This window comes from Takifugu flavidus, chromosome 19 (assembly GCF_003711565.1).
Source record: "Takifugu flavidus isolate HTHZ2018 chromosome 19, ASM371156v2, whole genome shotgun sequence".
NCBI classification, from domain to species: Eukaryota; Metazoa; Chordata; class Actinopteri; order Tetraodontiformes; family Tetraodontidae; genus Takifugu; species Takifugu flavidus.
In genome coordinates this window covers 11,038,439-11,061,924 of record NC_079538.1, presented here as the reverse complement: position 1 = coordinate 11,061,924, position 23,486 = coordinate 11,038,439, and the positions used below count along the sequence as shown (strand labels likewise).

At 42.8% G+C, this 23,486-nt stretch overlaps 1 protein-coding gene across 1 annotated transcript; it reads right to left on the bottom strand.

Annotated features, from left to right (window-relative positions):
* Positions 1–218: 218 nt before the first annotated feature.
* phip (pleckstrin homology domain interacting protein) lies at positions 219–21,604 on the bottom strand. Its single transcript, XM_057017681.1, has 40 exons — positions 21,321–21,604; positions 21,149–21,207; positions 21,034–21,063; positions 20,833–20,892; positions 17,882–18,032; positions 17,672–17,770; positions 17,422–17,582; positions 15,498–15,719; positions 14,586–14,686; positions 14,160–14,230; positions 13,869–13,969; positions 13,655–13,695; positions 13,311–13,409; positions 12,738–12,894; positions 12,441–12,575; positions 11,417–11,545; positions 11,004–11,229; positions 10,713–10,859; positions 10,106–10,289; positions 9,927–10,029; positions 9,690–9,827; positions 9,360–9,457; positions 9,027–9,231; positions 8,769–8,879; positions 8,121–8,228; positions 7,494–7,618; positions 7,306–7,388; positions 7,095–7,206; positions 6,393–6,454; positions 6,157–6,312; positions 5,664–5,784; positions 5,454–5,579; positions 5,227–5,302; positions 5,046–5,132; positions 4,805–4,957; positions 4,551–4,703; positions 4,219–4,430; positions 3,889–4,130; positions 3,649–3,789; positions 219–3,567 (listed from the first exon to the last, which is right to left on the bottom strand). Exons 1-40 carry the CDS (start codon positions 21,358–21,360, stop codon positions 2,873–2,875), a joined length of 5,520 nt encoding a protein of 1,839 aa, XP_056873661.1. The 5' UTR covers positions 21,361–21,604; the 3' UTR covers positions 219–2,872.
* Positions 21,605–23,486: the final 1,882 nt, after the last annotated feature.

Here is a 23,486-nt window from a genome sequence, read left to right as displayed (position 1 = left end):
ACTCCAAATGACGTCACCAACCTGTTCCCGTGGCCTGGATTGCAGCAGGTTTAAAGATTCTGTTACTTTGTCTAATCTCATGTTGTGTAATGTACTTTAAAAAAGTTTTTTTCAATGAAAAATGACCTTGAAAGACACTCAGCTACATGTACCTTTCCCCAAATACTTCTGCTTAATAAGCACATTGGGATATATTAAACAAATGGCAAAAGCACAAATTATGGAAACACAACTGTTTATTTTAAAATATTGGTATGAACTAACAGGACAGCAGTACTCCCCTACATGTACTGTACATTCTCACTTTAGTATACTTCTTTTTTCTGCATTAATTCCTTTATATATAAAAAAGTATCCAAACTAACAAGAACATCCAGTTCAGTTTATCTTAAACGGTCCCATCGTGCCCCTCCTGTTGTTTGCCTTTATAATTTAAAATGCCCCAGAATGGTTTCTGGGAGCTCACGTGCAAATCAATTGAAACACAAAAAGTGATCTTTGACCTTCTGACCAAACACTGACAGCTGAGCCACAGCCAGCAACTCTGACACACATCTGAGGGGGCGATGGGCTCCACGTGGGCTCCTGTGTGTACAGGTGGGGGAACATTTTGAAATAAATTTCCTTTAAATCAGCCCAGTGGAGCACTAGAGATGGTTTGACATGGGAATGGAAGAATTTGCATGAAACCCTCCTTGTTAAGCCCCGATGAACACCAGCAATTGGAAATCAAAGCAACCAAATCAAAGGGATGCAATGGCAGCTGAATTTACCTGGAGTGCATCCACCATCCCAGCAGATTAAGGGATGGAAGTCATGTCCGTGTCTACATCTTTGAAAAATATTGGCAAAAAAAAATCTGTTATGGCCTCAAAATGCAGATTTCTGCCCAGCATCTGAAACAATATCTTTTCATACTACCTGTAAAGGGAACGTGTCAGTCATGCCATTTCAACCTGAAATAAAAACTTAACATGATATCGTTGAAAAGAAAATATAAGCCAGAGACGCAGAAAATAAAAATCCATAAATGTGATTTTAACTAAACACCACTCTGACTCCATGTAGCTATCCACTGAAACATTGTCCCCAACACACGACATGATATATGTAAGTGAGCAGATGCTGGAAAACTGCTGCAGAAAAGAAAACACATTCAAAAGCCTTGTTCTAAAACTTCAGTGCCCTAAGACAGTATTTTGGCATTGACAATAAAAACCAACACAGTGATAAATAGGTGGAATAGTACGTTCTATAACAACAAAGAACTATAAAAAGAACCAGGTGGGTGTGGATGCTACTGTCCAGTTCTCAGTCAGACTGATGTGGCCTGTGGGACAGCAAGTGTTAGCCCCCCGTCTTCTTACTTCTCTTTTGTCAGCCCATTGCCCCATCAGGTCCAGAAGAGCAAAAAGGCCCCACAAGCAGAAACTGAAGATTCAGTATGCCAGATTAGGAAAGGCACACAACCAGAAAGATGCAAGAAAGAGTTGCCTCGACTTTCTGCACAAATTCAGTCCGATCCAGTGTGATCTGGCTCTGTCCCGCCCGCTCCAGGCATGAGAAAGTGCTAGCAAGACAGGATTCTGTGTGTATGTGCGTAGTCACCATAACATTTCAACATTTAGAAGGTCTCTCTTGGTACGTTCGGAATTAAAACTACAGAGCAGCTTCCTAGAACTGCACCGATAACCAATAATAACCAGTAATAAGTGCATCTCATAGCCTGTCACCCCAGAGCCCCGCTGGCTGTACCTTAGGTATAAACTGACAATAGGTTGGTTATAGGATAATATACTGACATGAATAATGGTTAAACAACAGTTAAGTCTTTTTTTTCAACAGCTATAAATACAGTTCTTTGAGAGGGTTCACTATGATGAAACGTATGCCACTGTACGCTGAAAGTGAATGACACATTCAGCCGATAAAAAAAATAAATCAAAATCAACACACATGATCCTTCAGTGATACACACTCTCAGTCGCAATATTGTTATCATGCACGCAGGCACATGTACCTCGCAGAGAAGGCAGGCACACACACACACACACAACATAAAGGCACAAGGTATTGCTAATGTTGAGGACGTTTTGAAAGCTGATGTAACGAGACCAGTAAATGATGCCCCTACACCCATCGATCCATTTTGTCCTACTCTCAGTAAAAATAACATGCAAAAACCAGGAGAGAACCCAAACACACCAACAGTAAACGAGGGCTACAGATCCACAGTACCGACAAAGGTACACCTTTTGGTATTTTAGCGCGGACACGCTCAAGTCAACTGATGTGTAAGACTTCAGAAAACAGAGCTGGACATGACAGATAAAACTTTAAAAAAAAAAAGAAAAAGAGGAGGCATATTTTTAAAAAAGGGCTACGAAGCAGGGAGAGGACGACACTGTCAGGCCAGTTTCAGCTCAGTGGGCATCGTTGGTCTGCCCAGCCGACACTCCAAAACCCCTCAAATCTAGAGTCCGATAAGATGCATCCAGCGTCCCTCTTTCAATTACTGAAACTGTAATCAAGGATCTGCCTGTTCTGACAGCAACAGGTCAGACAGCAGCGAGGGAGCGGCTCACTGGACAGGAGGATAGGCACCGGAGTCGGTGAGCTCCTGTGGGAGATCCAACATGGACCAATAATGTTGGAGGAGCAAGAATGGGAGGAGCAGCAGGCCCAGAGGGAGCGCGGAGCAGTCAGAGCTGTGTTGTTGCCTCACTCCACTTTCTCAGCATTGAATAGAAGCAGCTGGACAAGCAACTGCAGATGAACATGCACACAACACACAGCAACACTTCCTTAAGTCTCCTCCAACACGGGACGCTCTCGGCCAAACACACACCCTGTGTGTCCGCTCCACCGTGTGTTACCACCCGATCAGATTGGCTTTGGCCTTTTCAGTCAGCTTGCGGACCCGTCCTTTTGACGAGGTGCCGAACGTGATGGACGAGTCCTCGAACAGCAGCTGCCTCTGCTCCTCTTCAGAGTCCTCCTCCATGTACCACGCAGACCGCCGCCCCTGATTACGTGTACGCATAGACCCTCCGGCGGCGTCTCCTTCGTCCTCCTTAGGAGACTCCTTCCGACTGGACTTATTTGGAGTAAGTTGCGGAGGACGCGTGAGCTCTTCGTTTGTTCGCCTGCTGCTCCTCCTCAGTGGTGAGGGCTCAGGGGATTCAGCTGGAGGAGCAGGTTCCTCAGTCCTTGTAGTTCTCGGTCGGCCGCGCCGTCTGGGTGGAGACGCCACACCTGAGTCTGACATCACAGAGGTTTCCTGTGCAGACGAGGTCCCACATTCATCCCCGGTGGACTGATCCAGATCATCATCAGGAATGCTGCCCCCTCTCAACTCCTCCATCTCCTGTTTGCTTTTCCTGCCTCTTTTCTTGCCAGGAGGTCGTCCCCGAGGTCTCGAAGGGCTTCCCGGTGTTGCAGCTTCTGGGGGACTTGCTGGTGGGTCTACTCGTGATTTTCGGCCCTTCTTTCCCTCCCCAAGGGTCACATGACTACTGTGGCCATTTAGGTGGACAGTGTTCTGAGATGATGGGCTATCTGGAGAGCCTGTTAAGTATGAGGGAGAACTGTGATATTTCCACACTTTAACCACAAACTCATGTCAGTCTGTATGTCACAATTCCTTACCGGGTGTATGTCGCACAGGAGGCTTTAGTTTCCTCCGGGTGCTTCCCCCATTATTACTCTCTAATGGTGGAGAAGGGGTTACTTTATCAGAGACTGGTGGGGTCGAACTTGAGCTATGACCCCTCAGTAAGCGTGGTGAGTCTGAAAAAAAATAAAAAAATCAAAAATGACCAACCATTATTACTTCAAGTAGTTTTGTTGTTGCTGTAAACATGAATCGACATGCAAACATAGCACTACCTGCGGCGTTCTGTGTGTTGCTTGCGGCACTGTGTGAGGAGGATGCAGCAGGTGGGGTGTGCACAGAGCTGCGTGCTGCACTCCGTGTGCGGCCTCCAGCTGGGGTTTCTGCCTTCCCATTGACCAGTGTAGGGGCCTGCTTGGTGGGAATACTCTGCCTCAGTGAGGGGGGGCGGGGGGGAGCTGGAGATGGCTCCCTTTTCGTCATGACTCTGGATGACATCCGTCTCTTCCTCTCTGGGCTACAGAGGGAGGAAAAGTAAGAGATGATTACACCAACTGTGATGAGAGAAAGTCTGCTAAACCAAGAATTTAAGGCTTTTTTGTTACCTGGATGCAGTGCTGCTAGCTGGTGATTCACTCCTCCTTCTCCTCCTCTTCATGGCGTGCCGTGTCTGTCTGTCTGTTGTGTGTCGTGTTCGTCTGTCAGTGCTCTGTCTGCTGAGTTTGTCTGTTAGGCCATGGATTGCTCTGTAATCGGCCAGGATAGGACTGACATGCTCTTCAAACAGTGCAGAGAGCCTCAGACTCATACTGTAGATCTATATAAGACGGAGAGATTGAGATAAAGGATAGAATGATTCAGTAGTCACACAAGGATCACCAGAAGAACATTAGCGTTGACTACTTTAGAGCTGCAGTCGTTTGTGTATTTGCCTCACCCGAGATTTCTTACTGGGCGTGTAAGCTTTGGAGTTACTGAAAATGAGGCGGACGTCTTTGCAGAGCTCAATAGGAGACTGGTACTTTCCTTCTGTTAGCGTGCTAAGAACAGTGCCAAAGTCCATTGGTGACTCAACTATTTCCAGGTAGTCCTGAGAGAGACAGGGGAAATTTGGGACATTTCAGAGGCAAAAACAGGTTATGACAGCAGTGGTAAAATAATCTTGTGACATAAAGAAAGCAGCAGGGATACCGGGTACTCTTGCAGGTCCACAGGTTCCCTGAATGGCTCAGAGTCTTCACATTGAAAGATGAGATCCAGAAGCTCCTTACAGCGTCCTCGCCATGCTTGTGGGTCATACGAATGTGGCCGAGTCCGTAATTGGCGCTGCATTGGTTGAGGATTCTATAAAAGCAAACATGCATAAAACAAAGCGTGATGTCTAAATGCTGGGTTGCTTCCATTAATGAGCTGTACTCTGGAGGTATGTTACCCTGTGGTTTCTTGTAGATGTTCCTGGTGTATTAGCATCTTCATCATCATCATCTTCTTCTTCTTCATCGTCATCATCATCATCATCCTGGGAAGCCAAATAATAATAATTAATAATGATTCCAATTTTTGCAATTATTTCAAACAAACAGCTGTGTAAGCATGTGCATGTGTAAGCACACCTCATCTTCTGAGTCAGAGAATGTAGACTTCTTCATTGTTTTGTAGAGAGGCATGAGATCTGTGAGACTTTGGTCCCTGAGAACAGAAGATAATTTGAACAGTTAAACTTTTTTAATATAGAACCTGACTGATGAGTTGTTTTGATATACACAGACAATCATTTTGTTAGCAGAGCTTAACAACGTTTAAAACAGCACACCTTTTGGATTGATGACAACATACTCACTTAATGAAATGCAGCATGAGGTCAGAGACAAACTTGGCTGTGGTGACAATGAATGACCTCGGCTCATTGAATGTTTGGGTGTTGTGTTCAATATAACGGACTTCCCACATTAACGAGGACAGTCGTCTGAAAAAGGGAGACAAGAGGTGTGGGAATGATGTTTCACTGTTGCTTTGTCACTTCCTGTTAATTATTCACCATGTGAGGTACCTGTAGAAGCGGTTCACGAGCCTCTGGCGTATGGTGCTGAGGTCGGTCACATAGGCCACTGCTGTGCAGTAAGTGGGGTAGGCTTGTAGGTCCACAGGAAACGCAAATGGAGCTGCCACATCTGAAATATCATTGTCAATGATTTACAACAACATAATAAATATTAAATGCATTTGCAAAGGAACACATGACATAAAGTTTGTCCTATCAGCCATCAGAACCTTGATGAAGTGTAGGCGTTCTGTGGTTTGAACCATACACGGTCACTAGGGGGAGTCCTCTCATCATTTGTGATACACAGCTAAAGACTATCAGGGCATTACATCACTGAACAAGAATTCAAACAAGCCCCTAAAATGTGGTTTGTGTTAGTAACCCATTATTTTTCATTCACACGTGGCCCTACTGGGCTCATATCGATGACATCAGAACGATTAAACAAGGTGCTGCTGCTTCAGCAATAGTGTGCTACACGTGGGATATGATCACATACCAAGGGTACAGAGCTGATCAATAGCCTTGATGATGCGTTCACACTCCTCTGCACGTGATTGGCAGCCCCACTCGCCCTCCAGTGGGACATACAGGAGCTCTTTCTGCTCTTCTCCAGTCAGTGGGACACTTGTGCCCAGCTCATCGGGGAATGTGGCTAAACCAAATGACATTAAACAGGCGTCAAATCAATACATCTATAAGAAAAATATTTGGGGGAGCATTATCATGACCTACCATCATCTGGGACGGGCTCCATATCCCAAGGACTCATTTTCTCTGTGTCACCATTATCCCAGCTAAGAAAGAAGAAGGGATGTGATAATAACGCCTTTGCCATCACTGTAAATCTCTAACTGAAAATGTCCCTCCGTTGTTGAGGGACCCCCATCGGTGACTTCTCTGTGCAGTTAATGACTATTGTGAGGTGGTCATCACAGGGCACTATTTGTCTGCTTTTGGTTGGAAGAAAACAAATTCCTGTTCCATATCAACCATCTAAAAGAAACCCTTTGTCAAATCTCATGTCAAAGTTCAAATTTGTTCAGTCACAGGACTCACTGAGATAGAGCAGCTATAGTGGAAGATGTGGAAACCCAGTCACAGTTAATACACTTGGAAATGCTCAAAAACACTCTATGAATGGACTTTCTTCTAAATTTATACAACTTTAATTATATATGGGACATTCTGTTTTACAGTGGCTTCTCTTGTGATCAATACTGTTGCATTTATTGTTGATCAAAGATGACTAGCGGAGATATTGTTGTTATTGTGTTCTTTGGTATAGCATCCTCTGCAAGATACTAATTCACCTTCATGATGTTCACTTTTCTTTTCTTCCATCTGTGATACAAGAACTCTTAATCCAAACCAATATGGGGGCAAAATTTTCAGAGGAACTAGAGATTAGGAGGCGCAAATATAAACTGATCCTACCAGACATTGTAGCACAGGAACAGACTATCAGGGTATTGAGGCTGGTATGGCTCCTGGCTCTCAATTGTCCCAAACCACCAGGCATCATCAATTACTGATCGGAAACGATCACCTACGCATAAATGAATAAGACATTTTGTCACATGCTCTTGATAGATGACATCTATATTTATTTATCGAACAGGGCAAACTGCACATAAAAGCAGCCTACCTATGCTCCACTGCCTTTTTCTGGCATTGTCAAACTGCTGCCGCAGCACGAGGAAGTCGATGACATCAGGCATGTCGTGGTATCTGCAACAGCAGACATGGTTAGACACAGTACAGGCACCTAAATATCATACTCTGACAACTGTTGCTTGTTAAGCTACAGGATAAATCATCCACTCGAATGCTTACTTCATTGAGAAGGATCCACCGGTCAGTTTCCCAGTGTCGGGGTCAAGGAAAGCCAGCTTCAGACAGCACAGAGTGGGCAAGCCAACCTCATATTTGATGCCGACTATTTTCATCAGTTCCTGCTCCTGAGAGCACAGAAAACAGTGCAGGTAATGAAATTTACACTGTGCTCAGGCTGCCAGCTCTACTAAAGGGCATTTCTCTGGATTTTTTTGAAGAACCTGACACTTTAGTGACTGTAGTTTGAGAGCAGACTATATTTCTCACATTACCAGCAATATATTCAGAAAGATGCTCTGTTTCTTCGATGCATCAGAGACCACTGTCTGCTATTGCTATTTCTGCCTGCACAAAAATAAAGATTCTGTGCAATGAGCCCTTACTTTGAAGTCATTTTTCCCCACTGACGGTTTAATACAATAGGTACTGAAATTGCTGACATTATACTTTTAACAAGTAGATTCTGAAGAGAGAAACGGGGCTTGGGTAAAACGCAACAGTAAAAGCACAAAACTGCAGGTTTTTCCTCCTGTACCTGTACTTGTTTTCCATTTGTGTGACTGATTTGATCTAAAACAAAGAACCTCTTGGAGAGAATGATCCATCTCTGTCAAATTATTTCCTTACCCGTAACTCCATCTTGTGCCAGGGCTGCTTCTTAGGGTTGATGCTGTAAATCTTTTTTTGTTTGGCCATCTCCACATAGGCTTCATGGCCCTGTCTGAAGTAGTATACCTAAACACACACACACAATTCAAATAAATGAAGGTAGTTTTCCTTGTATAAATTTAATGGGGCACTGTTTGAGACAATGGTTAATAGCAACTACTCATGCTAAACTCTGTGCAATTGTTAGGTACCTTAATCTGAAAAAACATTTTTTCCCCTATAGTATTTCCCAAATGTTCTGACAATGATGACTGGATTACATTTTATTGTAATTTTTTAAGCATTTATATACAGTGCATACCATATTCTACTTTGCATCTAACTGGATGCTGTACATGTAAACTTACTTTCAAGCTTATAGGTCATTCACCTGTCTGTCACCTTTAAACAATGAGCTTGTGGAATGCTGAAGATTACTAAAAAGCTGCTGGAGGGCACCATATTCAGACATGTTAACTCTGGCTCATATGTGTGTCTGTGTAATGCATGCTTATGGGGCGACTAAATGCAGTAGACTTTTAGCTTTGTTGCTTAAGTAAAACACAGACGTTTTGATACGAACAAATACGATTGAGGACCCTGCAACAGAAATAGGCATTTGCGTACTTCGTCTCCCATCTGGGGTATGTAAGGACTTCTGCGAGGGACCGTGTCTGTGATCCAGGCAGAGGGAAGCCACTCTTCCAGAGTTAGCCCTTGCTCTTGAAGCTCTGCCCTCTGGAATCAAAATCCAGTTAATACTACAGTCAACAGTAATTTGCACATCACTTTTGAAATTTAAGTCATCATGATATTTCAAATAACAGAAGCAAAAGAAGAGGAAGAAAACATGTCAAATGTCACCCTCTGATCCTATTGACCAACCTTGCTCTTCTCCTTTGGCTTCTTCTTTGGTATGGTGTTGTCTTTCTCAGCTTTCTCTTTTTTCCTCTCTTTCTTGCCATCTCTCTTCTTTTCTCCACCCTCATCAGAGCTGCTGTTTTTCTTTTTCACCTTCACACTCTTTTTGGGTGGTTCAAGGTTGATCCCGGCATCCGCTGTCCAGTCAGAATAATCACTTGAATAGTCGCTGCAACCAAAATACAGTGGAAAAGATGAAATTCTTTCTATGCAGCATCTGCTCATGTTTCCTTCAATTTGTTTTTTACTTTCCAGCTATTCATAAATTGATGATACAATGTGTGATATTTACTCCACCTTGAACTACTGTGGTCATCTGGCCAGGGCTCCTTCACTTCCTCTTCCTTCTCCTCTTCTGAGGAATGACCATTGATTTGCCGGATTTCCACTTCACCCTGAAAACATTAATATTTGGTATAATACAAGCACAGACAAGCTACAGCATTAATGTTCACACAGTTATGTGCTGACGACACTGTGACTATTATGTGCTGCAACACTTGCAACTATAATCTTTTAAGAAATGTTAAAACATCTTTTCAGACTCTTATGAATGTTTATCACACTGCTGCAATGACTTATAATTGCATTAGGATTTATTAAGCAACAAGATTTTCATAATACTACCTCTGAGGTGCTGTCATCATCGTCGGCCGCCTCAGCGCTTTGGCGGCTCGTCTCCTCCATGGCAGCACGAGTGTGATAACCATGGTTACCGTGAATCCTCCTCCCCTCGTCTACCAAAGACTCAGATGGTAAATGAACCTGTGAATGGAAAAAGAGGAAATCAAATGAGACAAATCTGGTGAGGAAGAGTTGGGAAATGCACAAGGTTATGCAAGATAGAATAATTATTTAATTTACCCTGCTCTCCTTTGGTAGTGAGTGGATGGTACGTCTTCTCCTCTCTGACTGATAAATATTGATTTCCTCCTCCCCTTTAGCCTCACGCCAGTTCACCTGCCTCCTGCACAATGAGGGTAAAAATCCTGGTGACATGCGTCCATTAATACCATCACCCCCCAGCAGAAATCACTTGTTACCTAACAGACGCATCCTCCAGCTCAGGGACCAGCACCCTGCGGCTCCAGGCCACCAGATCTCCCTCCGTGGCCATCTGGCTGCGGGGGGCATTGCTGTGCATTTGACGGACACCTTCAATTTGCCCACTGCGACGTAGACCCACATTTGGGGGAGAGTGCACCTCTGGGGAAGAGCCTACTGACCCTTTAAAAGGCACAGAAAGTAATGTGTTCATCATCGGGTAAATGGGGTAAATGTATCTTGTTTATATATAAAACATTAAGCTCATGCATATGTCTTGAGTCTTTAACTCAGACTACTAAACCAAATTAAATCAATCATGCTCCAAGATTTACTCAAAGGTCAGAAGAAAAATACTGGTAATAAAATTTGATCTAAGAAGGTGAAAGCAAGGAATTTCTCTTTTCTTCAGACAAGTGGATTTGAATCAAATAAATGGATCGTTATTATATTGTTGTTGTTGTTACAAGAACAATTATACAGAGAACTTAATAAATAGTTTGAATTAGTACAGAAGTTGTTTTCTGAGACTGGGAAAGGAGAAAGAACTTTGAGGAGGCAACAATAGAGCCCCTTGAGATGCTGCAACATCAGATCAATCCTCACCTCTGCTGGCTCTGCTGTTTGCTAGAGCAGAGGAAGAGGTGTCACTTGTTCCCATTCTTTGGTCTTGTTCCTGCTGCAGCCTTTGAATCATAGTATCCAGAGGACTGGAACCGTCTACCGCCTGCTCACTCACCACCTGGTTCAGGCCTGACAACAACAGGAAGGAGGAAGAAAGAAACTGCCTTTAAAGCCAGTACGGTAATAAGGATTACTGCTGCAATATCATATGTCAACTGAAGCTATAAACCTGTTCTGAACTGTACAAGGAAGGTCTGACTTCAGATTGTATACCTGAGGAAGTGACTCCCATTTGTGGGATAAGCTGCTCATCTCTGCAGCCCTCCCGGCCAGGCACCAGTCGCTGGTATCGTGGAGGGTGGGGGTTACCGTCCACATCCACCAGGAATGGAGGGGGCATCAGGTGAGGCGCCTGTTGGGTTTGCTCATCCAACACATAGTTGTTGGCGTCACGAATGAGTGGTCGGTAGTCAGTGTGGAAAAACATCTGGTCTGCAATCTGAAATGATTCATAACACATAATAAACAGCAACATCATTTGAAAGCTGAGTCTTGTACTTTTTTGTACGAATATTAGACTTAGCAGAGCCACAAGTGTCCAGAAGTGACAACGGAATTTGTTGTGACTTACAGCAACATTTTTGTTCAATCTAAAGTAATTAGTTTTAAGAAGACATTGTTTCTACCTTGTCATACTTGCTACTTGAGCCAAAACCGAAGATGAGCAGGTGTCCATGCGAGTCGGTGGCAGCAAAATGCTGTCCATCAGGACTGCATTTGCAATCAAACAATGCTCCGTGGCCCTGGCCCTCAATCTGCCCACCAAGAAAAGGAGATGAGAGTGCATCATATTAGCACAGGATCAACATTAGTATGGCACAGAAATATCTGATGTGGCTATGATCTTCAGTCATCATAATCAGAAGATGCAAAAAAAAAAAGTCTTCTTAAAAGCAACACTGTGTTATAACGGTGTAGATTAAGAGAAGGCACATGCACTTCTCCAAAAGACAGGCTGATAATCTTAGAATATTAAAATGATATACAAGACATGTCTAACTAGGTGCAGAAAAGTATCCAAAAAAATGATCCAATATAAGAACTCCCATTGTTAGGGACTGAGAAAAAACAGACTTTAACTTCTACTAAAAAAACAAGAAACAGAAAGTGAACTGGAAGATCCTGTTCTATATCCTGTTCTGCATCCTGTTCTGGCTAAAGAGATTTGGTCAGGCAACTTTCTTCTTGTCGTTCTTCGAGTCAAAGATTTAACTAGGAGATGTAGATTACCCTAAAAGATGAAGATTATCGCAGCTAGTCTGACTCCACAGAAGCTTTGCCCCCTTTAACTTTCTGCTTTTTTAAATACTGAATAGTATATACTCAATTTTCTCTTCACTTGTGTCCTTGAATCAAAATAGCTTCTGATTTAGCAAAAGTTTTAAATTTGACTTTGGGCCATTTCACAATTTGGAGCTGTTAAACAGCACAATGTCTGTTATCAACACCAAGATTTGGCTGACTAATCATTGTGTGACTTGTTTGTTCTAGAACTATGATTTACAGTGTCCTTGGTAACCACAGAGACGAGCTGGCAATTCAAAAGTGACTACAATGATTAACACCATGATTGAGTGTGTCGAGTGGCATCTGCACACCAAGCTCTAGTTAAGAAAATTCTACAATAAACCGTAAAAAGAAAAGTCTCACCATGTTGAAATAGGAGCGGATTTTGACTCCTCTGGCCAAGTCCCACACGATGCAATTCCCATCATGTCCTGCTGAGAAAAGGATTCTGGGATCAAAGGGGTGGGATTCCAGAACAAATACTTCATCCTCATGACCCTGTAAAGGAACAACATATACATATGCTTTAAACCATTGGGATTACTCAGAAAGGAAGAATTGAGATATATTAGTCAAAGAACAAAATTCCTTTATTTGCTATTCACATGCTGTGAATTCAGCCACTGTTGTGTTATGTAACATCTGATTGTGTTTATGCACCATGAGGACATGGATGAGGTTGCCCGTGGTGGAGTTCCACACTTTAAGCGTCAGATTGTTTGCTGCCGTTATCACGGTGCTGTCTTGGCGATCCCAAGCTACCATGGTAACCTTCAGCTTTGTCACTTTGTCTTCCAAAGGAGGAGGGTTGTACTTCCTGGATGCAAATACAAATTTAAAAAAAAACATTGTAGAAAAATATTATTATTAGAATATTTCTATTATATTAAAACATCTATCTTCTGCAGTCTGTCAAAAAGTTGGCTAACCAGTAAAGAGAGAAGTGTTTTTTTATTTTTCTATTACCGGTAATAGTGAAAATAAAGACTATCCGCCTTAACAACAAACGTGACATACCGGTACATTAAGTGCCAAGGCCTATGACAGTTAATCTATACACAGAGAGCGTTTGGTAATGAATTACTGTCATTCTAACAGGTATGGAATGTCATAGAATATGCAGAGGGTTACATCCACACTGAGTATGTTTTTTAATTACTAAAAACGTGATTATCTTGGCATGTGGCTTTGAGCACAGCATGTCTGCAGGGTAAACCTGGTTTTCTAACATACCCCGGTAATTTGGTCTGCATGTCCAGCAGGATGCTCCTCCATCCCTGAGGCTGCAGCTGCCAGATTCGAGCTGTACCGTCTCTGCTGCCACTTACAAACCTACAACCAAATCACACACACACACAACTTGTAAACACAGTCTACGCAGCACTTCACGTAGAAACACTTAGTTCTCTTTGAGTGCTGCTGACATTAAACTACAAGATGGCCATGCAAAAGCACACGCAATGTCCAATAAGAGAAGGCATCACAAGCTTTCACAAGATTAACTTACAACAAATGATTTTCACATTCACTGTACTACACCTGACATTTGCTTGCACACATACAGCAGCTATACGTACCTGTCACTGCAATGTGAAAACTGGATGCTGTCAACTTTATCCTGGATGAGAAAAAAGATACAATAAAGAACAGTCAAAAGACCCTTATTTGGATTCTAAATAGATTCTTCAATGTAATAATAAATCATCTTTCTGACAAACATAAAATTCTAATAAAAGCCATGTTAAATATTATACACTTACGGAGAATCCCAGTCAAGTAAAAGAGACTTACTGTATGAGATTCAAGCTCTGAGATTTTCTCTGGTTGGCCAGATCCAAAATAGTACACTCTGATGATATGATCTGTGCTTCCTGTAGCCAGGAACATACCACCTGGACACACACATGCATTTAAAGACACCTAACATCTATGAGGCATGTGAGGTGTAAGCAAATGTCATTTAAAAGAAAGAGTCAAATTTTCTGTGTTACCAGCTCCTAACTCAATAACAGATTAGAAAGGTAGATTTCCTCATATGATGCCATTTCCATTAATGAAAACAAAGACAGAGGTGTGCCGCACCTGCACTGAAGGAAGAGCAGATCATCTGTACGCCCGGCCTGGAGCGCTCTGTGAATTTACTGGGTCTTTGACTGGAGACACACACACAGACAGGAATATTTATGATGAAACAACCTGACAGCTTGCCAACAGTCTGCAGAATTTTTGCAGTCAAAAAATAGACACATTAGCTGAGTTTAGGTTTTTTCATCACATCGTATGAGAGTCTGAAGACAGAGATAAGATAAATGTAAAGAATGAGATTAAATAAATGCTACACAAGATAAAAAAAAATCTATCTGGAGTTTAGATCAATACTGTATTAATGAATGTTGTGTATAAGGTTTTAAAAAATAAAGAGTATGTCCTACAGCATAATAAAAGTAAAGTATAACCACACAACCAGCACTTGAACTGATAGTGTATGTTACTTTTTATGATTCTCACCCAAACTTGAGGGTACGTGAATCCCACTGCCAGAAGCAGATCGTACCATCAGCGCCAGTTGATGAAAGGTAGCGCTTGGATCCACTGCACAGTGGAGAAAACTGCAGAAATAACCAAATAGAGATGACTATAGATGAGCAATAATGATAATGACCCACATGAGCTTCTCTACTGGTGAGAAGGGATACAATAACATTCCTGCATGTCATGATAAAATTACATAAAACAATCCATTTCATACACTATATATGATGAAAGTGCTGATATGTGGCAGCTAATCTTTAACACTTGAGAATAAACTGACCTTACTGAACCCCAATTAGAAAGAAAACCATAGAAATCTGTGTGATATAACATGATGTGACAATGGACAGTTGTCCTCAGAGCAGTACAAAAATAACTGCATCCACAGTCTAGCAAGCTGTCACTTCCTTTAAAGTTCATATCAGATTATGGAATGGTGTAAATATTTTAATTTAATTTAGATCACGAAGCTATATGGAAATGTGTTTTCATGTTACATCACTGCTCATATACAGAAGATGTTTTGTATATTTTTCTTTATTTGTCACTGTGGATTATATTAAAGCCACCCATATTGCATTTTAAAACTATGTTCCGTTCAGGCTTTAGACATCTCACTGACAAAACATCATTTTAAGCAAATTAGGTCACTGAAACATCAGCTTTTGATCAAGACACATAATCTAACCCACACTTACACAAATTACTTGAATATAACAGAACACAAATGCATTATGATCTAGATTGAATCAGGACAGCATAATGTGATGCATTTTCTACCATAAACTGTTAATAATGCACATCTATTCTTAGCTTTGAAATGCTGGTTTTGACAAACGCAATAAAAACACACATCTGTTTTAACAACGCACCCAGACCATCACATACCTGCAATGAGGTGATAGAAGCAGCATGTCCCTCCAGAACAGCCAACGGGGCACAGGTCTGTAAGCACCACACTCGGATAGTTTTGTCACATGAGCCCGCAGCTATCATGGTGTTCTCATAGCTGACGGCCATATCAGAGATCTCAGCAGCGTGGCCGCGAAGTGTCGCCAGCAGCCGTCCATCATCTGTCCCCCAAATCTTAACGAGGCAGTCGTCTGAGCCCTGGGAAACAAAACACCAACACGGCGTCAGTAAAAACGAGGATTTTATAAAGCCTAACAAGTGGCTCGTCAGATTTTAAATGATAGTGACCGAGTAGGTCGCAAACACATGTGTGCATATAGCTTCCTTCCACTGTCGGGGGGTTGTTGGAATAGAAACACAAAACAGAAGAGGAGACTGAATTGTTCACATGCAAAAAGAGGGAAAAAATAATAATCATCCATTAAAAGTAAATAGACTGCTCCAAAAATTAAGGGAGCAGGAGAATTCACTGTTTATTAAGCCTTTAAACGCATGCACAAATGTTCGATTTAGAGAAGACATGCACACAGATGACAATTTCTGCCAGTGATGCAGTTGATAATGGAGTGAACTTGTAATTTAACGTGACGCTAGACTTGATTACAATCGACAATATTCATCGAAACCAGCAAGTGAACTCAGTGAGCAGCCAAAAAAACACAACAAGACACCGACTGATGTTGCCACTTCAAAGGAAAACAAATATTCCCTGTCACTTTCGTAGCAACTAGATAAAAAATGGTTTAAAAAATGACAAAAACACACGGATCCACATCGGTGCATGAGGAGGGTTATGAGTAAAATGTCGTCTGGAAACTCTCTCTAAGCCCCTATTTTGTGTGGGCTGATCAAAGCAGCGTTTCCTCTTGGTAAATTGGACAAAGCTCAAGCATAAAATGGGAAACTTGAACAAATTACCTACGTGTTAGTCAGGAATCAAATAATTTATGCTTCTAAAACCACAGATATGCCAAAAGCGTAGCTTCTTCTGGGTCTGTTTATTTACGTCAACCATGCTTTACGACTACTTTCAAGTGTCCTTCTTCAGCGTCACGAAACTCAGCCCTTTTTCCACTAAATCACACTAAACAAAACTGCTTTTTGGCAATCATCAGCTTAACAATATTGCCAGAATTGGTTAATGATCACATAGAGGTTTTCATAAGACTACAGGGTAATTCAATCTCCCTCTGCACTGCAGCACAGTCAAGAGACCCGAATATGCAAAACGTGAATAAAAATGATCTTGTAATGAAGAGAGGCACTAAAGAGCAGAGAAACAAGTCGAGAAAAAAGCGATGGAAAGAGTGAGGGAGACCAAGGATGAATTTTAATTCTGGCACTTAGCCAATGCCTTAGAGGGAACATTTTCTCCGGTTATGATGAGAAATCGCAAGAGGAGGGACAGGAGAGAGAAAGGGAAGAAAAAAAGAACAGAGGGAAGGGTGGAGAAAAGGAGAGATAAGGGAGACGGAAAAAAGACAGTGTGAGCATATGAATGGTAAATCCATGATGAAGAGAGAGAAACAGCAGAGAGAGAGAGTCAATCTACCCCCACCCCCCCAGCAGCCAGCCATTTTTAGAGATTTAAGAAGTGAAAGCTGAAAATGGTGTAGCAGCAGACAGCGTTTCTGTCTGAGAAGTAGACAGAAGGAGGACACCGTTAAACAGCCATTAGCTAGCAGTTGAAGGGTAAGCTGAAATATACAAGGGTAACCCAAAGGGCAAAGGTCAAACTACCCACAACCGTGTACCCTGAAAATGCCAGTATAGCCAAACTCCTAATCCAAACACATTAGAAAGAATACTACAGTTCAGAATCACACATACACACACACACACACACACACACACACACACACACACACACACACACACACACACACAACGCTGCCTTTACCGTGAAAATACGTCTTCCTGTCCTGTCAAAGGTGACGCAGTACACAGACGACAGGTGTCCCAGAATCCTCTTGTGCATCTTCATGTGCTGGTACACCGCCGTGGGCAGCAGCTGCCGTAGGCGGTACGAGCCGTTCAGTCGGCGGCTGAAGCTCGTCTCAACTACAGTCAATATGGGGTGGATGTCATCACCGTCACCAACAATTGTGGCATTCATGAAGAAGAATATTGCCTTAAAAAAATGGGTTTACCGATATTTGGAGGGCTGCCGTAGATTATGGGTGGCTCGGGCGGCCGTCCGCAGTGCAGCGCGGCTAGCGCTGAGCCCTTCCACACGACATGTTTGCAACCTGGAGAGAGACAAACAACAATAAACTGCATGACGACACAGATTAAGGAGTCGATACTATTGTGCTACGGGATGCATGATGTAACTTCTGTCCATTAAATTGAATTCTCACTCTTGCTGGTGCGGAGGAGATTCTGCCTTCCCGCCCCCAGCAGGCTGGTGAGACCGGGCACGCTGGCAGGAACTTCCCGCTCCAGCAACGGACAAACTCTGGAGCAGACCTGCAGCAGGTGGTCCGCGCTGACGTGCCGGTACAGTTTCACCTGAACAAACACACTCGGCTCAGCTCGTGCTCATACCGGGGGGAATAACAAATCTGTCAGAGGGTAGTATGAAAGTGCATCGGTGTGACTCAGCCTTCCATGAGTGTGTCTGCACGGCTGCACTGATTTAGGAGCTTAGTGGAAGACAACTGGAGTTTTATATTCTTAAAGAGGTTTCTCCTCAAAGAGCTGAAAGCTGGTCGATGTTAAATATCCTCAGAAACACACATGCAGTTTGAACACCTAAAATATGGCCTCACATTAAAAATCTTGATTTAAGTACAACTGCTTCATACTGTATCCTGGATATTATTCAGTAATACTGCACCTATGCAAACCAAAGTGAATACTAACAACTTACAATGTCTTAAAAACAATTCTAGAAGAGATAACACAACACACCCATTTTAGAAATTATCTGGTAATATAGTAGGAGGTTGTTTTCATTTAAAAAAAATTAACAACTGCATAATTTGAAAAATATACTATGAATAGGGATTTTGCAGAAGTGTTTACAGACGTCCAAGCATGAACAGCAGTTCTCTTTTTTTAAGAGGCTACCAGCAATGAAATAAAAATAGATCAGTGCCATAAGCTACTGAATAAAAAAGATCATAATCGACTGATAGAAATCTACATAGGAAATGCTAAAATAAGCCTGTTCCAACGTAAAATGGAGGTGGAGGTGGGTGCAACTGAAGCCTGAGGTGAAATGAAAGCTACGCTCACATAAACAAACCATATCTCTGAACACACTGACACATGGAGGACACTCCTGCGTGGGCCCACCCTTTTAAAAACGGCACATGGTCAAACAAGCAGTGACAGACCCAGGCTGGGGGGAAGGCGCCCCGCAGCACACAGCCATGCCTTTATCCAAGCATGCAGTATTATTCTAAAGACCTTAATTTAAGTCAGACATCAGCCACGGTTAGCTTTGTGTCACACATCTGATTTGAATATCTGTAGGAGCGAAATGGAATATTTAATGTGAGCAGACAGACAGACACAGTTAATGACCCCTTAATTGCTTTCAGATCCTTTCAATTCCGAGACGTGATCAGTGTATCTAAGCGCATATCAGGGAACAATACACTCCCATATCGACGCACAAATGCCTACTGGTCAGGGGAAAAGTTCCACTTTAGATCGGTCCTAATGAACATGAATAGCAGCCCCCGAGGCCACAACAGCACGACTCTAAATACATATCTGCGAATCAACCTCTCCAATTTCACAACTAGTCTTCAATTTGAAAATAAACAAAGAATAAATATGTCACTTAAAGATAAGAATATAATTCTTATAATAGCAGCCCTGTGTTAAAAGGACCTCAAAGCATTAAACGCAAAAGCAAAAACCCATTGACGAAAAAATCACAATAAAAAGAAAACTATCAGTATGAAGGAAAACAACCACACATTTCATGCAGACTGACTTTGCAAATTGTGTTCTTGTACGATTTTAAAATATACGCACACCAGACATACGTCTAATTAAAGCGCCTTAATTAATTAATAACAATTAATTGGGTTCAATAAATATATGTGGTTATTGCAGTAGCATCATTGCTCGTCGCTGCCCCAAGCCCCTCCTCTACACCCCTCAACAACAGCCTGCACAAAGCAGTTAAAAACCACCTCCCAGCTGTCATCAAGCGTCTCCAAATAAACCTTTTCCGTTTAGATAATTAAAAACCCTCCGCAGAATATTTCCCCCCCAATAGAGGAAAATATGCACAATGGACAAGAGGCAGGCTGCACGACGGAGGAACGGAGGCGAAGGAACGGCGAGCAGGAGGAGAGAGAGGCGGTCAGACTGACAGAAAACACCTCTATAATTTATTAAACCTATAGATTCACGTCCTGGAAAATGGGCACTTTAGTCGACCTGGTCTTGGATGGTTATTCGTCTGGAAGCGCGCACCAGAGGAGGGGAAGCTTCAAGTTGGGTTTGGGGTAACTGGGCCAAGGGTCGTGATATATATTTACATTAGCATAATGTAAAAAAAAATATCACTAAACTGTATAAAATTGTGCATTGCGCATCAGCACGCACGGATCAACAAAGAACTACAATCGCGGTGATGAATTCTCTCCACGCCCCCCTGCGTAAAGACGCGTTTGAGCTGCCCCCCCCCCTCCCCCATTTGTGTACCTGATAATTAACACGTTAATAAAGCAGATAATACAAGAGGAGTCGTTGTTACCTCGCATCTTCCCAGAAACTTCACTGCTCCTTCTATTCCATACTCGCACCGTAATCTCGTCCAGAGAGAAAAGAAACCAGCCCTCCGAAAATGGCTCCGCGGCGGCCCGGCCAGCAGCCTCCCCTCTGTCACAAGCTCCAACTTCTGATTTACTCAACATAGCGTTTATATTCCCCTCCAAAAGCGTGCTGTTTTCTAACTCTGGCCCCATGTGTTTTCGAGCCATGCGCACAAATGACGGCTCTTGCAGGACAAGAGCGCCTCCATCTCTCCGTGTGGCGCAGGGAGTCCCTCCTCCGGATCCTGGCGCTCCTCCACCACAACACTCATGACGTATCAACATTTCACACACATTTTCCCCAACAACTATTAAAACCTTTAGGACGTGCGTGCCCCCAGACCCGCGCAACACCCTCCCGGGACACCGGGACGAGACCCCTCGGTGCCCCCAAAACGGCCCTGGGTTGCCACCAGTCCCCCCCGCGTTGCCCTTTTCGGGTTTTTCTCTGCCACCTGATTTAAAAATTGCGGGAAATTCAATTTTTATGTTGCTCTCTAAAAACTTTTTCCTCAGTTATAGAGCTCCCTTACCAAATTCTCATACGTCCCGGGGTGTTCCTGTCCCGTCCAGTCTAGCCTTTTGGGTAGTAGCTGGGGTGGAAAAACAGTATCGTTATGATCATGCGGATCATTAAGATATGTGATATTTTAAAAGGGTAAAAGATAAATCAGGGCGAAGCAGCTGGGAGTACAGTACAGAGAAGCATCTCTCTCGTGTTGCTGACTGCTTACCTCCTTCTCCTCCACCTCCCTTATCAGGGTCTGAAAATAGAATAAAAATACAGATTTACCGCTCATGACGAATTCGGATGTGTTCTAAATAATCCCGAAATGCGAAAACACCGACCTCGGCTGCTTTTTGACACGGTCCAGCTTCTAGAAATCGGGCTATTAGGAAGTACAGTTCTGGTATGGTTGAAGGGGGAGAGGAGGACAGGAGCTGCGTTAGAACAGGGCACCGAGGAAATTGTGGGGCTATTACAACGACCGTGACACATGTTACAATCTCCTTTACTCACCAGAAGTCAACTGCGCGATGTGTGTACTGTCTGAAGCCATTTTGGTGTTGTTTGCCAGGGCAGCGCCAGAGCCTGTGTGGTGGGTCTAGGTGGCTGCCCTGTAGCTGTCACTGTTTATCCACCAGGAAGAGGCTGCCTCCATTCAGCGCGACTCACAAAAAAGTCCCGGCTGCGTCGAGTATCCGTCCACGGAGCGACAAGTAGTGCACGCTGGACGTTTTGCCTCGCAAAACATCGTCTTCCACCCGCAAAGAACCACGTGTAAAGGTGTCCCCGGACACGGCGTGAGACGAGGCAGGTTTTAGTAACCGTTTCCCTCCCGCGGGGACACGTTTGACGAAATCCCCCTCCCCCTCAAAAGAAAAGGCGCAAGCCTCCTGCGGAAGGATACGTGTAGTTTGTTTCGCGCACGCCACTGTAGAGGGGAGGTAGAAATGGCAGCCTGCTAAAGAGGTTTGCTGCAGAGCGCCTCATTTATCGTATATATCTGCCCAATTTAAATAACGAGAAGTTTTTAGGTGCATGGTTGAGTTTTATTGCGGTTTTAATCACGCCGTTTGATGCAACATTCTGTGCGTGTTGCGCGAAGGCATAATATGGCTCCCGTGTGAGAGGGATTTACAACCGACCCTAAGCGTTTCAGCTACTTTTGATTAAAACTCGCCAGTAAATTTCGTGCCTCTTTCGCCGTTTCTTGTTATTGCGCTGACCTTATTGTGTATTGTGTAACAAGATGTCTGGCTAACACACCCACTCTCGCTGGGAGCCGTTTGGTGGGAAAGTCGTCCATTTCTCTTCCAAATACTGCCAGGCAGTAAAATGGGGGAAGGGTTGGAGAAGAAGGGGAATGCAGCTTAATGAATGAAACCTCGTCTGTTACAGGAATTTAATGGCAACCTTTACATGACATCATCTCAGCAGGTTATTGAGAAATGCAAAGCTACTTTTGCTTACTAAAAGTTCCAAAGGAGGATCTTCTGTTGAAGTCCCCAACAAAAGTCACTATTGATCATTAAAGAAACACTGTTTCTCGCCTAAATCCACCTGTGGCAATTTAAATAAAAGTAAGGCATTGTAATAATTCAGTGTAATGACATAATTGCACGATGTATTTGCACAGCTTTACTCTCTGATGAGTAACAAGAATCCACTATCAAAACACTACACATTTCCCTCCATATTTATCTTAACCACAGTAAAGGTGTCTACAAAATTTATTTTTCTTTCTTAATAAAATAAGTTTCATTGCTCAAATTGTTTTATTTTTTGTCTGTTAGTACATTAGATATTTTCTGAACACAGGCCGGCTTAAAGAAATATACACACTTGTTTCTTCAAAATAGAACACTTCAACAAATTTTTAGTTATCTGTTTTGCAGTTGTTGCTTGAAATGACCAATATCTTTCTGTTTTGCAAAGGGATGCGCAGTTTGCAGTCCAAATATTTTCAGGAACTCCCAATTATGTGTGCGATTACTGCTTACATTATATTTTTTACGTCATATAAAACTGCCATACAGTGTCGGAGGCTGTTGCAGTGACTTAATCAGGCACAATGTCACATGCAGGAAGTCTTGTTTTACAACCCCTAGCTTTGTCGATATCATGGCTGCCACCATCAATTATTCCACATGCTTTAAAAGTTGTCTTTGCTGTGTTGGCTGACTTTACCACAAGGAGGCAACCTCACCCTGCTGCACTTTTATGCACAAGCAGGAGTCAAAGGTTGGAAATAAAAGGGGGAGGTACGAGTTTCCATTTAGCTCCACCACCTATGCACACACTCATAACATATACAGCTTTGGTGTAGCTTCTACCATGGAATTTTCTTTGATTGTTATGATTGTTTTCATTTTTAGGTCATTACTCATACCAGCTTTCTGAGCTCACGTCTGTTACCTTTAGCCACAGGTTTGGTCATTCCAGCCCTTTTGGTGATTGTAATGTGGCTGGATTAACACAAGGAACATTTGCTTGGAAGAAATCACAAACTAATTTAGCGTCAGGGGTCAAAGGTCAACACCACAGTGACCTATTGCCATCATAAATTATTTTATTCAAATGCCTGTAGTGAAACTTTCCACAAACTTTCTTATATTATACAATAAGCAGTGCCTCATGAAAGTAAATTTGAAATGCCTCCTTCGCTTGGTACATACCAGAGGC